Source organism: Zootoca vivipara, chromosome 4 (assembly GCF_963506605.1).
Source record: "Zootoca vivipara chromosome 4, rZooViv1.1, whole genome shotgun sequence".
NCBI lineage: Eukaryota > Metazoa > Chordata > Lepidosauria > Squamata > Lacertidae > Zootoca > Zootoca vivipara.
This window is the reverse complement of record NC_083279.1, coordinates 46196422-46211863: the sequence shown is the minus strand read 5'-3', so window position 1 is coordinate 46211863 and position 15442 is coordinate 46196422. Positions and strand designations below refer to the sequence as shown.

Sequence of the window (15442 nt, the reverse complement as noted above, 5' to 3'; positions counted from 1 at the left end):
GCCTACTTGAAATGAGGCTGCACTTTAAATTTTAATACTGTATTTTAATCTGTATTTTAATTAATTGTTTTTATGTTTTATTGTGGTTCTGTTGGTGTCAGCCGCCCTGAGCCCGGTTTTTGACTGGGGAGGGCGGGGTATAAATAAAAATTTATTATTATTATTATTATTATATCAGTTACAATCCACCAACAAAACTGGAAATGAATCCATAAACACAAAGTATAGAAAAGATGGATTTTTCTGAAGACATCAGCCAATAAGCAAAGCTAGTTAAGGTAGCTTTCATACACAGAAGATTCCAAAATGTAATGTCCATTTCCGGGGTGTGGGGTGTGGAATTAATCTTTCTATATGTTGTTATACCACAGTCAAAATCAAAGGAAATGTATTCCTTTTAGTGAGAATATAATATAATGTTCAAATATAAGCCAGACCGATCCCAAAACAAACCCTTTACACTACATACAGATTAATCAATAAATATTTAACTGGATACAAATATTGCTGCATCATATGTCATTTATGTGATTTCATGAATGTTCTTACTTTAGGACTATAGGGATCAGGACCACAAGAGTATGAAAGGGTTAAGGTCTGCAATTTCCTTTTGCTGACTGCATGAATGCTCTCGTGTCTTGTGAGAAGAACATAATTTTTGCTGCTGAATCTACTGCCAATTGATTTAATTTTGTGTCCCCAAGTTGTGATGTGGGCTTGTGTGTCCAGAATGTCAGCAAAATGCATAGCAAAAGCTGGGTTGAGGCCATGGCAAGAAAAAGCTTTGACCTGATTTGCATGCATGTTTGAGTAAACCCTTTTACATTCATGCCATGTAGCTCATCAGATTGAAACTGCTCTTGAAAGGGCTCTGAAAAGCAACATTTAAAAGTGTGCTCTATATAATTCATCTGCACAGATTAGCAGGACGTTTCAAATATTCAAAAAGCAACAGCTAACAGCCCCATTTATCCACTCCAACAAACTGAAATCAAAGAACACATGGTAAAAGCAATAAACAAAGCTCAAGTTCATTGTCCAACTGCCTCAGAAATAAAAGTTAATGATTACTATGGGATGAGTATTCTGACCTCTAGGTACTGTATTGCAGAAACAAAATCTCCTGCAGAGTTTTTTCTTCTTCTCTTCCTTCAGCTGCTCTCACAGTTCTGCTTTTGCAAACTGTCCTCAATTTGATCTTTAGGACAGAAACCCAAAATTGAACACTTCCTCTCCTAAGCAAATAGAATTGCTTTCTTATACAGTGGTACCTTGGGTTACAGACGCTTCAGGTTACAGACTCCGCTAACCTAGAAATAGTACCTTAGGTTAAAAACTTTGCTTCAGGATGAGAATAGAAATCGCACGCTGGCGGCGCGGGGGCAGTGGGAGGCCCCATTAGCTAAAGTGGTGCTTCAGGTTAAGAACAGTTTCAGGTTAAGAACGGACCTCCGGAACTAATTAAGTTCTTAACCTGAGACCTACAGAGACCTGCCCCACCCATCCTGCTAATTGCTAAACTTCAGTAGAGAAAGAGGCTAGCATGCACAAATTAGGGCTTTTCCTATTAATTCCATGTCCCCTGTTTCCCTGGATGCCATAAAAACCACTGTGGTGAGGCAGAGTCACAAAGTTACCCTCCTACAGCAGGGTCACTAGATCGCTGGTTTCAGGAGGATGGGTCTGATTAGGTACATAGGGACCTGCCTTATATCAAGTCTGACTATTGCTCTATTTAGCTCAGTAGTGTCCTCACAGGTTAGTAGCATCTCTCTAGGATTACAGGCAGGGGGAATTCTCAGCCCTACCTGCAGATTCTGAGGATTAAACCTGGAACCTTCTGCATGCAAGGCAGATGCTGCAGCACTGAGCTATGGCCCTTCTGGATCTCCACTCCCCTATTGCATTGGATGTGAAATGCAGTGCTTGAATAGGAACCAAAACTACTGCTGTAACTAAATAAACATAGTGTGAGGAAACCAAATAAGAAAACTGCAGAAGACTTTTGGGATATAGATACACCACACTTAATCCTGTGTTGCTGCTCAGAGTGACAGGGAGATAAATGTGAGTGGCAGTGCTCTAATGCAAGTTTTTATCCAAAGTAACTCAGCAGATTTTAAGCTATAAATCCAATTGGATTTACAGAAACATGAGAAAACTTGTCCAGTTATCACTGCCAAGTAGGAAACGTTCTCAACCCTTTCTAGCTCATAATCACAAGATACACACCTTCTGGGAAAGGAGGAGCATGGTCATTCACATATAACTCAAGAGGGAGGGGGGAAAACGTCATCAATCAAGAAAGCAATTTCTCTTCAACAGTTAGAAATAAACATTTTGCTGTAGGCTATCTTCTAAGTGCTCTGTATTCAGATTTAAAACTCAACAGTGAACTTGTGCTTAAACCAGTGGCTAGAATTATGGTCTGAAGGTTGGGAAGGGAACAGCATGTAACGTAACCAGGGTGGCATGACAGAAGTTATTTTTTTATTGCATACAATTTTGGCTATCACACTCTATTGCTTTTTTATTTTTAAATGCCATTTGAGCTTCAAAAAAACTTGTTTTTGTCTACAGTGTATTGGGGGACGGGGGGAGATCACGCATTGTAACTATGGAAACTCATGCATGTTTATTCAGATGTAAGTCCCACTGTGTCCTGTTGAACACACTCACAGCAAAGGATGCATAGACTTGCAAGTGCAGGGTTTTGTTTGGTTCTTCTATATCCAGTTATTGATTTTCAATAATACAATGTGTATATAAACAAACAAGAATTAAACTGACACACTCTTTCTCCATGTTTGGAGGAGTGAGAGCCTGGATATCTGCTGCTATTAGCAATTGTCATTTAATTATTCAATTTTTTTAAAAAAATATTGTGTTGTTTTATGGAATGAAGAGACAGTTCCTCCACAGAAAGAATTTCCACTGATAAGCATTCTCTTTAATTTCTGAAACCAAGATGGGACATTTTTGTTTTGTTGGAAACACAAGAACTCACAGCACTAAAATCTGTGGTTGTCCAAAGAAGCTGGATGTTGGAGGATTCAGAACAGACAAAAGGAAGTATTTCTTTACACAGAGCAAAGTTTAACTATGTAATTTGCTACAGCAGGAGGCAGTAATGGTCAACAACTTAGATGGCTTTAAAAGAGGATTAAACCAGGCATAGGCAAACTCAGCCCTCCAGATGTTTTGGGACTACAACTACCATCATCCCTAGCTAACAGGACCAGTGGTCAGGGATGATGGGAGTTGTAGTCCCAAATGTCTGGAGGGCCGAGTTTGCCTATGCCTGGATTCAACAAATGCATGGAGGTTTTATAGAGGTAAAGGCTACCAGTGGCTGCTAGTCAGGACGGCTATGCTCTGCCTCCATGGTTGGAAGTATTCTGCTTCTGGATGCCTGTTGTTGGAAGGCACAATAGGGGAAAGTGCTCTTGCACTTGGATCCTACTTGCAGGCTTCCCATTGCCATCTGGTTGGCTACTGTGAGAACACGATACTGGACTAGATGGGCACTGGCAGGACACAGCAAGTTTGTCTTATGTTCCAATGAGTGTTTTGGAGTTTGGGGGGGTTTTGTTGGAGGGCAATAAAAATTTTGTTCTGCAAATCTTCAGGTTCCTGAATCTATTAAGTCCTGATCAATTGCCTTCACTCAGCAGTGCTTTATGGATCATCCATATGCACTAGGTAGTTTATTATTAGAAAAAGAATGTATAAGAAACATTTCCACTCAGCTGTCAATAAACAAACAGAAAAGAGATGTTACAATGCATCAAATGTTTTCCTGTGCACAATGCTGCCAAAAGGAGATGCAGAAAATGTAATTCTTACATTTGTATGCAGGATAACTCTCTCGTTTACATTTACTTTGTATGTTTTTATGCCAAGTTCTTTAGCCAATCGCAGAATTCGGTTCTGGGTAGGTCCCACGTAGGCTCCGCCAACATCTACATAGTTTACTTGCTTGTTCTGTCAAAAGAGGGAAAAAATGCAGGAATAACAGAACCTACTGGATGTTCCACACTGGAAGAGCCAGGAAGTGCTTACGTTTCATAGCAGCAAACAAAGCTCCACCTCAGAATTAGGCCTAATTCACACAAGCAAACTTAGAACCACAGTTATGTGTTCTACATAACTTTGTGATTAAGCAGAACCTTTTGCAGAATTATCATATTGTCATATGCTATATTTACATAAAATATGGTTATTGGCTACTTGTTTCTTACCCTAATTGTGAAAGTCCGTCCTCCAACTCTGTCACGAGCCTCTAAAACCACAACATTAACTCCAGATTCAGACAACAACTTAGCTGCCGACAGACCTAAAACAAAGACAAAACAGTATTTTATTTTATTTCCTCTACCATTAAAAAGTACTGGGTTGTCTCCAACAAAGTTGCTGCTTTCATGCAAGGACCTCCTCTCCTCTCTGTCCTCTCAAGCCCCTTGCATCTTCTCCAGAGGGTTAGGGAAACCCCAGTAGAGATTTGGGGAGTGGGGTGCATGGAGGGAGGGGGGAGTAGGAGGGGAGGGGAAGTTTATTGAATAAGTGCAAACAGAACAACCCTGTGAGATGGAGACAGTAATGACCTTTAAACACATCTTAGAATCTTTTATGTTTACCCAAACTTTCCTGGACTCTGTTAACTTTTTAATTTTTATTTTCCATTTCATACACTACTCAGTTTGATTTGTGATATACAGTAGCATTCCGTTTGTATATCGTTTTAATCTGGTTTTTAGGAATTTTATGACATGTTGAATGTTAATGTTTTTATTGAAACTCAGATAGTTATAGATAGAGATATAGAGATATAGTCTAGATATATAGATATAGATATATAGATACACACACACATGTCTGCTCAGAAGTAAGTCCCATTGAATTTACTTAAACTTAGTCCTAAGTAAGTGTAGTCAATGATGTTTGTTACAGAGCAGGTATTCTAGGATTGTGCTGCAAGATGCCCAAAGGGAAGCAATCGGGATTGTGCTGCAGGATGTCCCTGGAAAATGGGAAACAACCTGACAGAATGATGTACCCTCAATTTCATTTCCAGAAAACGTGGAACAAGAAAAGGCTGCCACCTATGAACCCAGGAGGGTACATAATCCTGCAGGGTTATTTCCCAATTCCCAGATCATTTGTGGTTTGGGAACACCTGCTGCTGAGCTCCCAGCTTGCCTTTTGGGGTTTAGATTAAGAAAACAAAAAACACACAAAAAGACTGCCACCCCCTGGCCACCTTGTAAGACACACACACACACACACACACACACACACACACACACACACACACACTGCAGTTGTGGGGCATGAACTGAAGGTGGTTGACCTAATAATGCAGGCCAAAATTATTGAATAGTTCATTTGATCGGGAGGTGAGAAACAAATCAAATGAACTTTCGGGGTAATCTCAAAGTGAAATAAATTATTTTGCCAGCAGTTAAATTTAAATTCTAACAATTATTTCTAAATTTGTACCTACACATAAAAATTGGCAAATGCACATTTAATGCACATTTCTGCCCTATTTTGCCCCCCTCCCTTTTATGGAGCATATTCTCCCTTTTGGCAATGTGCAAATGGACATCCTCAAAGTGGGTTTAATTTTTTTTTTTATGTATAACTGCTTGAGGATGGAGCTAAGTAACACAAAGAACCCCTCAAAATACAAAAACCTTCTTAAATACAAAAATGACTGGCTATGCAAAGTGTTAACTAGCCATATATTGGCTAGGAATATACTATGAGTGAGGAGGAAGTACACAAAATGTCTCAGCGCTCCCAACAATCTGAGGAAGGAAATAGGTGTACTCCCAGTCTTATAAATATGGTAATCCAGCAATTGGCTCTCTGTACTATCAGCTAGTACAGAGGCAGGAAGGAAAAGCGCTTTGGAGTCCCATATATCTAGTCTCAAGGCTTAGGATCACAAGCCTGAAAAGGACCTCAGCCTGCACACAGTGCAGTCTTACAACAACCCAGAGTTCTAACCAGGAAAACGGAGCAAGCAATTTTGGAATTTTATCCTTATGCCATTTATTTTTCTCTGCTCCAGAATCTCACTAGTTCTTGGAGACTCCAGGCTTTAAGGCACTACTTTGCCTTTTCTATGAAGAACAAAGACTCCAACAATGATGGGGAGGGGAGCAAGCCACACAGGAGAAACAGGTGCATGTAACGTTTCTTTAAAATAAAAAAGCAGCTTCAGGAGTGGATGATCAGGAAGAGAGGAGGATAGGGCTTTATCCTTTCCCTGCCAGCTGTTTTTCTGTTTCCAAATTCATTTGCCTGCCAGTGTTTCTCTTTTGCAGAGTTCCAAGTATTCCAATGCAGCTGGACACAGCAGGTGACTATATCCTCTGTGCTGACTACGTGACAGCTCACAACCATGTGGAGTCTGGCTACAGAGAGAGGGGGATTTTACTATCACCCCTCCCAGTAGTGGCCAGTGGGGCTGTGCAGCTGGGGATGCATTGCTCTCCTGGCTTCCCAATGCTGCACATTGCTGTAGTGTAGACTACCAAGACGGGGAGGGAAGGGAAGGCCAGCAGGAAGCTCAGCAGGGAGCTCAGTGTGGCACAGTGGCAGGAACATTGGATTTGCTTCCCCACTGCACTGCACTGAATACAACTCCTTCTTCTTTTAAGCACAGATAGTTCCAAGTCTGCAACTGTGTTGGAATTTTAGATCCTTTAATTGTGTGTTTGCCACCCTGGGTAACTTCAGGAGGAATGACGGGATCTTTCTTTCTTTCTTTCTTTCTTTCTTTCTTTCTTTCTTTCTTTCTTTCTTTCCTTCTTTCACTGGTGAACAGAACTCAGCTGTATCCCTCATGTCTTCCGAATGTAGTCCTAGTTTCAAAAACCTTCATGCCATTACAATTTATTATAGACCTCGGCATTTTCTGAAGAAATTAAGCCATTCCACCCAACGCAACAAAACATGACTATCACAAATTTGACTTATTTGCAAGCTCCTAGCAGAGTAGAGTCTGCTTATCATTTGGTCAGGGTAAATAAGTCATAGCCACTTGAACAGTTTGCCCAGGTGTTTCCATAGCAACGCAACTCAAGCTTGGAGGTGCTACAAAGGGGGGGGGAAGCTGCATCCCAGTTTGATTCTACAGTGCATTCAAAGACACTAAACTCCAACTGCCACATTCAGCACCAGAACTGACCTACTTTTAGAAAAAAAACCCTGAATCTCATTGCATCCAAACACAGATTAACAGTGATATACAGTGGTACCTCGGGTTACAGATGCTTCAGGTTCCAGACACTTCAGGTTACAGACTCCACTAACCCAGAAATAGTACCACGGGTTAAGAACTTTGCTTCAGGATGAGAACAGAAATTGCACGGCGGTGCAGCAGCAGTGAGAGGCCCCATTAGCTAAAGTGGTACCCCAGGTTAAGAACAGTTTCAGGTTAAGAACAGACCTCTGGAACCAATTGAGTTCTTAACCAGAGGTACCACTGTATACAATTTGTGCTGTGATCCAGTATGATAAAAAGGGAAATAAACCAACATCAGGCTAAAGATTACAAGTCAATTCTTCACAGCTCCCCCCAGGTTTTGCTAAGATTGTAGCTAAAAGTCAAAACAAAACATCCGCAAAATCCTACAAGAGCTGCTTGTTCTCATCACCAACAAATCCTAAGTGTGTGAAGAATTGTGGGCGCTAAGTAGAAACTATCCATTTGGCTGCAGTCCACAATATGCTCTGTAGCAACCCCATTCACATTAAATTGACTTCTCTCGTGTAAACAAGCTGTAGACTGAGGGCTTTATCTTAGCATTACTTTTAAAAAAAACATGCGTAAACTGTTAGTTAACTGCATTCCATTTGCAAGGCTCCCTACTGGAACCAACTCAACAGATACAAACATGTGAAACTTGGACTGTTGTTCCAATACACAATAACTATTTAATATGTGCAGGTTTCTCTCAGCTAGAAACTGTTCTAAATGTATTTATTTATGTCAAAGCCTGTAGAGATGTAGCAAGGTGCAAGTCGACAGGAAGGAATTCAAAACACTTATTCATATATGATGTACATGGGACACTAACCCAAAGGAGTGTATAACATACATTAAAACATCATGTAGCACTCCTCTCCACCAGCTTTGAGGGGGGGATTAACCCACCAAGGCCTCTGATGACTGCTGGGGCTCCCCCTGTGCAGGTGGGCAAGAGGCTCAGAGCCGTGGGGAGCCAAGCTGCACCAGGTCGGGCCTTAGGGGCTGGGGTGCTGGCAATGCCTCCATCTCCTCTTGGTCAGCTTAGGGATGCCTGAGTATGCCCTGATCCTGGGGCTGTGGAGAGAGAAGGAGGGGTAGGGTGCCTGGCTCCTCCATGTGTCGGGGCTGTTGGAGCCACTGCATGCACACATGCTCCCTTCCAACTGCCAAGCCGCCTCCACCTCCCTGTAATCAAGCAGCATATGAATTTTGTTAATTAAATAAAATCAATGGTTACTTCTAAGAATGGAGGAAGGTGGTTTATATGATTTTCCTGTGCAGTTCTTTACTAATTAAGCAAGATTTTTTAAAAACTGCTAAAGCAATGAACAGCTGAAGAAATGAGTCACGAATATGAGTTTTATGCTAGAATGATAACACAAGCATCCTCCATGAGATTATGGTTATCGTGGTGCATTTTTTAAAAAGTTATCGGCCCATTAGAGCAGTTGCCTTGCTGGTTAATGCTGAACAGTAAGCGCAGAAAATCCCTTTATGGTCTTGTCTTTGCATTTTATTTGTGCATTTATTTCCCAACATTTCTCCTTTCTTATTCACTGTCCACATCAGTTAGTGGTAAATAAGGCTAATTATCAATGTATCTTTATTACATTAGAGCTCCACCATAATGATGCACTTTTGCCATGATTTACTTTCACTGCTTCCTCGATGGGGAATCTAATTATTCCTACACACAACTGAGAAATGAAATCTGGCAATAGCCCATCTTAACTTCAGCTCTCATTAGTCAAACAGGAATCTCTGTGCCAAGTAAAATGTGGAGCTGCCAATATGGGCCAGATAATACTTCAAAAATCCCCCCAGGGATAAACTTTCCTGTCCATTCTTCCCTTTTCCAATATGCAGTTGTGTTTTAATGGTCTTTTGTTAGAGCAGCTTACTTAAATGCATGGACTAGACTTGTTTTTCCAATGCATCTTTAGGTAGCCACCAAAAGTCAAAATCCCTTTCTTTTAATTCCCAGTGATAAACCAGTCATGAGGATGTACAGACACTGTGGACAGGCCAAAGACCATAGGCAGAATGTTTACCACACAGAAGTAATTGCATAGTAAATAAAGTTGTTGGTATTCTATCAAGTTGACTTCAATATTGTGGGAAATTGCAGTCAAACATAGCAATGCATGAGAGCTAGCTAGTGTATAAGGGGTGTGTTCTGTTCCTAAACTAGGTCACTTTCCCTTACCTCCATGAGGAAGTGAAGCTTCTTCCCCTCCCTTCCTTCCTTCCTTCCTTCCTTCCTTCCTTCCTTCCTTCCTTCCTTCCTTCCTTCCTTCCTTCCTTCCTTCCTTCTTCTCTCTCTCTCTCTCTTTCCCTCCACTGCCCTCCCATGTATCAAAGAAGGACATGGCTTAGAGAATGTGTTTGGAACTATAGTCTGTATTTTCTACCCAAGTGTATTTTTCCTGCCTGCAAAGCATATATGATATTTGCAGGTGCTGTCATTGCAGAATTCACAAAGCACACCTATATTTTCTGTTTTTCATATATTTGAAAACTAGCTAAAATTATGATTTAGCTAGATGAGCAATTCTATGAAATGGAATAGGATTCAGTTTTTTTCATCTCAACTACCTGGTCTTGTTTGATAGATAAACATGGTAGGAAGCACTTTCATTTCCCACTGCTACCAGCAAATTTGAGAAGCCACTCTTCTTGACATGTTTTTGATGTTTCAAGCAACAAACCACTTACTAGTATATTCAGAGTCCTCTCTACTAAATGAGATGATTCTAATTATGAACATAGCTCTGAGTTTCTATGTCTTAAATTTACTTAGAGATATACCTGACTGCAGGGTTCTTTTTGATGTTGCTTACATACTTCCATTATAACCCCTAGAACAAATACAAGATCACAGAATCCTGACCATGATTAAAGCAGCCCACAAATGCATTCAGGTACTTCTTCACCAATGTTATTCAGGGAAGTGGCCTGTATTAACTTCCTCTGTACTTTGATCTGCTATATCACATTGGCTCAAGCTAATGCTGCAGGATCAGAACTAGGAACAATTATTGAAACATTTCCCATTTTATTTGAACTGTGGAAATAATCAATACCACAAACTTGAGTTGGGATACATGAATGATAGGAATACCATCATCCAATATCCCATCAAAGATCAACACAAGTTCCCAGTTAATGCATTTTATTAAGATCTGTGATTAGTGGCCAATGTTATGAGGTCAGAAGTACCCTGTTCAGATTTCACCTCAGTCATGATTCATGAATTGGTCTTAGGCAAGCCACACATCTTCACCCTTAGTTCACCTCACCCACCGTAATATAGAGTTACTAACAATAGCCAACTTTGCTGTAAGGGTTACCAGTAACAGGGATATGAGTGGTCAAAACACTTCATTTTCATAAAGCACAGTATAAATGTATGTATTTTAATTAATAAATAGGCAGCACCTATTTCCTGGTGCTTATCCCTGGTAAAATTTTAAGTTTTATTTGTATAGTTTTATGGCGATTCCTTGTGTTGTTGTTGTTGCTGCTTTTTTAAAAAAAGAAGCATAGGTTTTACACATTTTGTGATTTTTAAACTTTTTTGGGTTCTCTCACCAAAGGGTACTTGCCCCAAACCTGGATCTTGGCATCCAGGGAATTCTCCTTTCTATATGCATTTATTTTCCCTTGCACCAACACAAACTAGCACAGAAAATACATGAATAAAATGTACAACAGGCAGATAACAACTCTCAGAAATATGTAATGCTTGGAGAGAAGGGGGGTTGTACTCTTACTATTATTAATTAAGCACCTCAACTGGTTCTCTTAAATGGATATGTATGGAGATGCTGGAGGGAGTGGGTGAGATTGCTGTGCACTTCATGTAAAGCTTTTCTTGGTCCTGGCCCCTAACAAATCAGGAACTCCCTTCTGATGGATGAATGCTCAAAAGTGAATTGAAATACCCATCTCCAAGTTCATGGGGAGGGTCATGTGAAATGTGCTTCATCAGTTCACTGAACTTATAATTGCTGCCATAAAAATACAGCATAGAGTAATAATGAAATTATGTGACATAAATGACAAAGAAGGCTGAATTCTTATCCCAAGGCCAAACTACAGGCTCGGCTGAAAGATCCACGATTAGCTGATTCCCAAGCCTTTTTTTTTTGTTTTGTTAAAGTCAGCCATGGAAGAGAGGAGGTACTAATCTGATTGGGGATACAGAGAAAGGGCTTGAGGTGTTTAACCCTTGCCCCTGAACTGTCCTTCCAATCTATATCACATACACATGGAGTTTGCTCTGTCTTGAATAAAAATCCAGGCATGAAAATAAGGGACTTATATTTCTTCCCCATCCCCACCCGTGCCCCCAGCATGGAGCAATATTTAAACCGGAAAGGGGTTAAATGCCCCCATCTCCCACACCACTTCCTGATCAAATTAGCATTCCCTGCTCCCCCAGCTGCATTTAACAAAACAACAACAGATCTCCCTTTATAAAATGGAACTTGGACCTCGCCCTGCTTCAAAATAGGTGACTTCTAATTCTAATAAAGCATTGCTCTGCTGCTGTAAGGTAACAACATCAACAGCATGTGATATTGTACTTTTTATTTGCATTTCCTGCCTTATTCTATCCAGGCGGAGTGGGTGTGACATAGCTGATGTACAAGCTGATGTACAAGAATACAAGTTGCTGGGAATAACAGGTGGGGAGGCTACTGTTGCACTCAGGTCCTACTTGTGGGCTTCCCATGGCCATCTGGCTGTCCACTGAGAACAGGATGATGGACTTACTGTAGATGGGCCACTGGCCTGATCGAACAGGCCCCCTTTTATGTTCATTTAAGTGTGATTGCCTATTACTATCCGTGAGATTTGCATGCTTAATTTCTCAGATGAAGTGGACTGGGACTCCAGCTTGTTCAAAGTTATTCTCTGTAAACCCTACAGCCTTAAAACCTGTTGTTTGGGGGCTGGCTGTAGCTATTCATTGGGACTATGTGGAAAGCGCTCTGTTCCTCCTTAGGGTGCTTAGAGGCACCATCCTTATTCTTACTCCACATGAGATCTGGGCCCTGAAAACAAATTCAGCAGCCATGTTCTAGTTACAAATAAGCACCACTCCCACTATTATTTAATAAGAGACCGCTGTCCTTTAATTTAGAATAATAATACTGCTCTCAGTCTGAAGGGCTCTGTCTGATTTTTGGTAGCTTCCTGAAATAGAGGCTTGGAGAGGTCAATCAAAGGGTTTCCACATGCTCTCACTGTGGCAGGCATCCAAGAAAGCAATATGATACAGCCAACTGCCACTGAAAAACAGGAACAAGGCTGGCACTATGTGTGTTTGCTCCCTTGGCTAACACATCCTTTCTTTTCTGATCTGAAGCACTGGAAGGGAAAAAAAAGAACAAATAAAAGTCTGACAGTGAATTAGCTAAATAAAGGAAGCTTTGCACCCCTATGCTATGAGGACTTCCTCAGAAGCAGCCCCTCCCCCAAAAAATCAAGAGGTACTTACTTCTTAGGCAAGTGTGTGCAAGAGTGTAGCCTAATTGTGCATTGTGCAATCCTATGTATGCCAAGCCTGAAATAAGTTGTACCAAATTCAGTAGGGTGTACTTCCTGGTATTTGTACACAGAATCATGGCATTCCTTATTCTGTTTATATACTGTACTGCTTTCCTATGGATGTGTTTTGTCATCTTAATTTTACAATTCCATGCTGTAGAAAAGGCTCCTTTTCCTATGTGTATGTACATTATTTGCTTTGAAAAACACCCATGCTGCCATTCTGTTAAAGTGTTCAGGGTGCTGAACAGTCTGCTCAAATAAACAATAAAAACATAAAACACCACATAGGGTTTGAATTGCACGGGCGTTCACTTTGGGATAACATTCATTTTTAAACATCCTTGAAAATATAATACAAGAGCTGGATTATATTTATGCAAGTGCAGAATTGTTAAACAGGACAGAACTCTTAGCGCCTGCAGGGAGCATGTGTCTTTGTTATAAGGCAAGTAAGTGGGTTATAGTTTTTCCAGTGTTATATTTCTAGCATATAAGTGATTCGAAGAAGAAGAAGAAGAAGAAGAAGAAGAAGAAGAAGAAGAAGAAGAAGAAGAAGAAGAAGGACGCCATGTGTTTCAAGTGGCCAAGGGAATTAATTTTTATGTAACAAACAGTAGCTGGGGAGCACATATTGTGCAATAGGGGTAAGCACTGTGCTTTCAAGCAACCTGTTAACTGAGCATCCATCCAGACTTGTTTGCACAGGAATTAGATGATACCAGCTATTTAAAGAGCATTGATTCTGATTTGTTCAATGGCTGTGTCAAAACAAGTGCTACCTCACACTTTCCAGTGGATTTTCCTGTCAGTTTCCTTAATGCACCGAGTCTAGTCTTTGTATGTGTGTGTGTGTGTGTGTGTGTGTGTGTGTGTGTGTGTTGCACAAGACCTGCCAATCAACTATAACTGTACTGCCGAACTCAGTGGGACGTACTTCTGAGAGTAGGCACATATAGGACTGCACACAATAAAAATGCCAACCCCCTTGGCTGAGATGCAGGTATTCCATATCAGAATGCAAGTGTCTTGCCTCAGGTAGGAAAAGAAACAGAAGAGGAACTAAAGATGTGCCAGCTTTCCTGGGAGCAATGCTGCAAGTCAACTGTTTTGGTCATTTGTGTGTGTGTGTTTTAAAGGGGCAACTCAATGTATTGCTTTCATTATCCCTCGACGGAGGCTTTTAAACGCACACACACTGGATCACAGCATCTCATCGTGAGAAAGTCTTCCCTAGCACCTGCTCAGGTCCTGTCCTATCCTCTTTGGCGAAACCCTTCCTCTCACTGCTGATATGATCAGTCTGGTGGGTGGAAAGCGCGCTGGGCGGGGATGGGCAGAACAAGCTCCTGATCGCGGGACAAGAAACAAACAAAGGGGAAACACTGCGAAAACGAAACCCCCTTGTACTCTCTCGGCCCGCAAGAACTTCCACCTCGCGGTTGGTCCGCCTCCTGGCAGTCGCCAAACTGCCTGACAAAACTCGTTTGGATCCTCCGGATCCCGAGCCCAAAGGAAGCGGCGCGCTGCGTGACCAGCCTTCTGACTCACTCAGAGCAGAACCCGGCTCCGTCCGCAGCAGCCAACGCCGAGCCCCGGGGGTCCCTGGACAGACTTCACAGGGGGCGGGGCGAGCGTCCCTGTCCGCCGGTGGCCAGGCGCCTCCGGAGCCTCCGCCACGAAGTTCCTCTCACGAGTTCGGCCGACGACCTTTCCCCGAACCCGCCGCACCCCGGACGCCCAGCCGCCCAAACGGTCTCCCGTGACTGACAGCGCGACCCTTTCCCCGCCCTCCTCCTCGACTTCGCCTCCCTCACAAGGGTCACCCGGGCGGGCAAAGAGCGGGAAAGCTCACCGACCTGAGATGCCCGCGCCGACCACCACCACGTCGCAGTCGAGGCTCATGGCGGCGGCTGCTGCTGCTGCTGCGCCCTTCACAGCTCCTGGCGCCGCCAGCCTCCTCCTCGCGTGCCTCTCGTCCTGTCAGCGCCGCGCCGGGCTTCTCCACTCGGGCAAAGCGGCCGCGGCGGCAGCCCTGGGAACTTCCCAGCTGGGTCTCCCTCTATGACGCCCCGCCCCCTCGCCGGCGCGCCAATCAGGGCAGAAGGTTGGTGCCCGGGCCAAGGGGAGGGGGGATGAGGGCGGGGCGCTGCTCTTGGCCAGATAGCGGGACTCTCAGGCCCTTCTCGGGAAAGGAAGAGGGCGAAGTCCCCAAACTGGCGGGATCAGACGGTCGGGAGGCGGCCCAGGCTCTTCCCACTCATGTACACTAGTAGCCAAAATTGTGGGAACCTTTTGGAGAAAGTGTATTTCCGAGGTCTGGTGGCTCATAGCATCACCTTTTTTTGGAGTAATAAAGCACTGGTAAATGCCCTCCTTATTTATGTTGTAATAAATAATCCTTCATAAAAGTTATTGCATTACATTCTTCATTAAATTATCTTTCCATTGATATATAATTTTATGATATTACTAAAAACAAAAAAGTGGTGTTATGAGTCATCGTAGCCAAAACAAGATGACACCTGATTGGCTCTCTTAACACTCCTATTTCTGGTTATTTGGCTATATCTTTTGATAGAATACAGACAATTGAACACACCTTGTGGCATTACATTCTTTATT

At 42.3% G+C, this 15442-nt stretch overlaps 1 protein-coding gene across 2 annotated transcripts in view; it reads right to left on the bottom strand.

The window, feature by feature from the left end:
* The window catches only part of LOC118084785 (amine oxidase [flavin-containing] A), a 36540-nt gene extending 21698 nt beyond the window's left edge, over positions 1-14842 (bottom strand). Inside the window, exons 1-3 of one of the 2 annotated variants that reach the window (XM_035114742.2) lie at positions 14677-14842; positions 4242-4336; positions 3847-3984 (exon numbers count right to left, since the gene is read on the bottom strand). In XM_035114742.2, coding sequence (XP_034970633.1) covers positions 3847-3984; positions 4242-4336; positions 14677-14722 — 279 coding nt within the window. In that variant the 5' untranslated portion in view covers positions 14723-14842. Of the gene's footprint in view, positions 1-175; positions 1956-3846; positions 3985-4241; positions 4337-14676 lie in introns of those variants that run through there. The other variant, XM_060273542.1, reaches the window with a different exon arrangement.
* Positions 14843-15442: the final 600 nt, after the last annotated feature.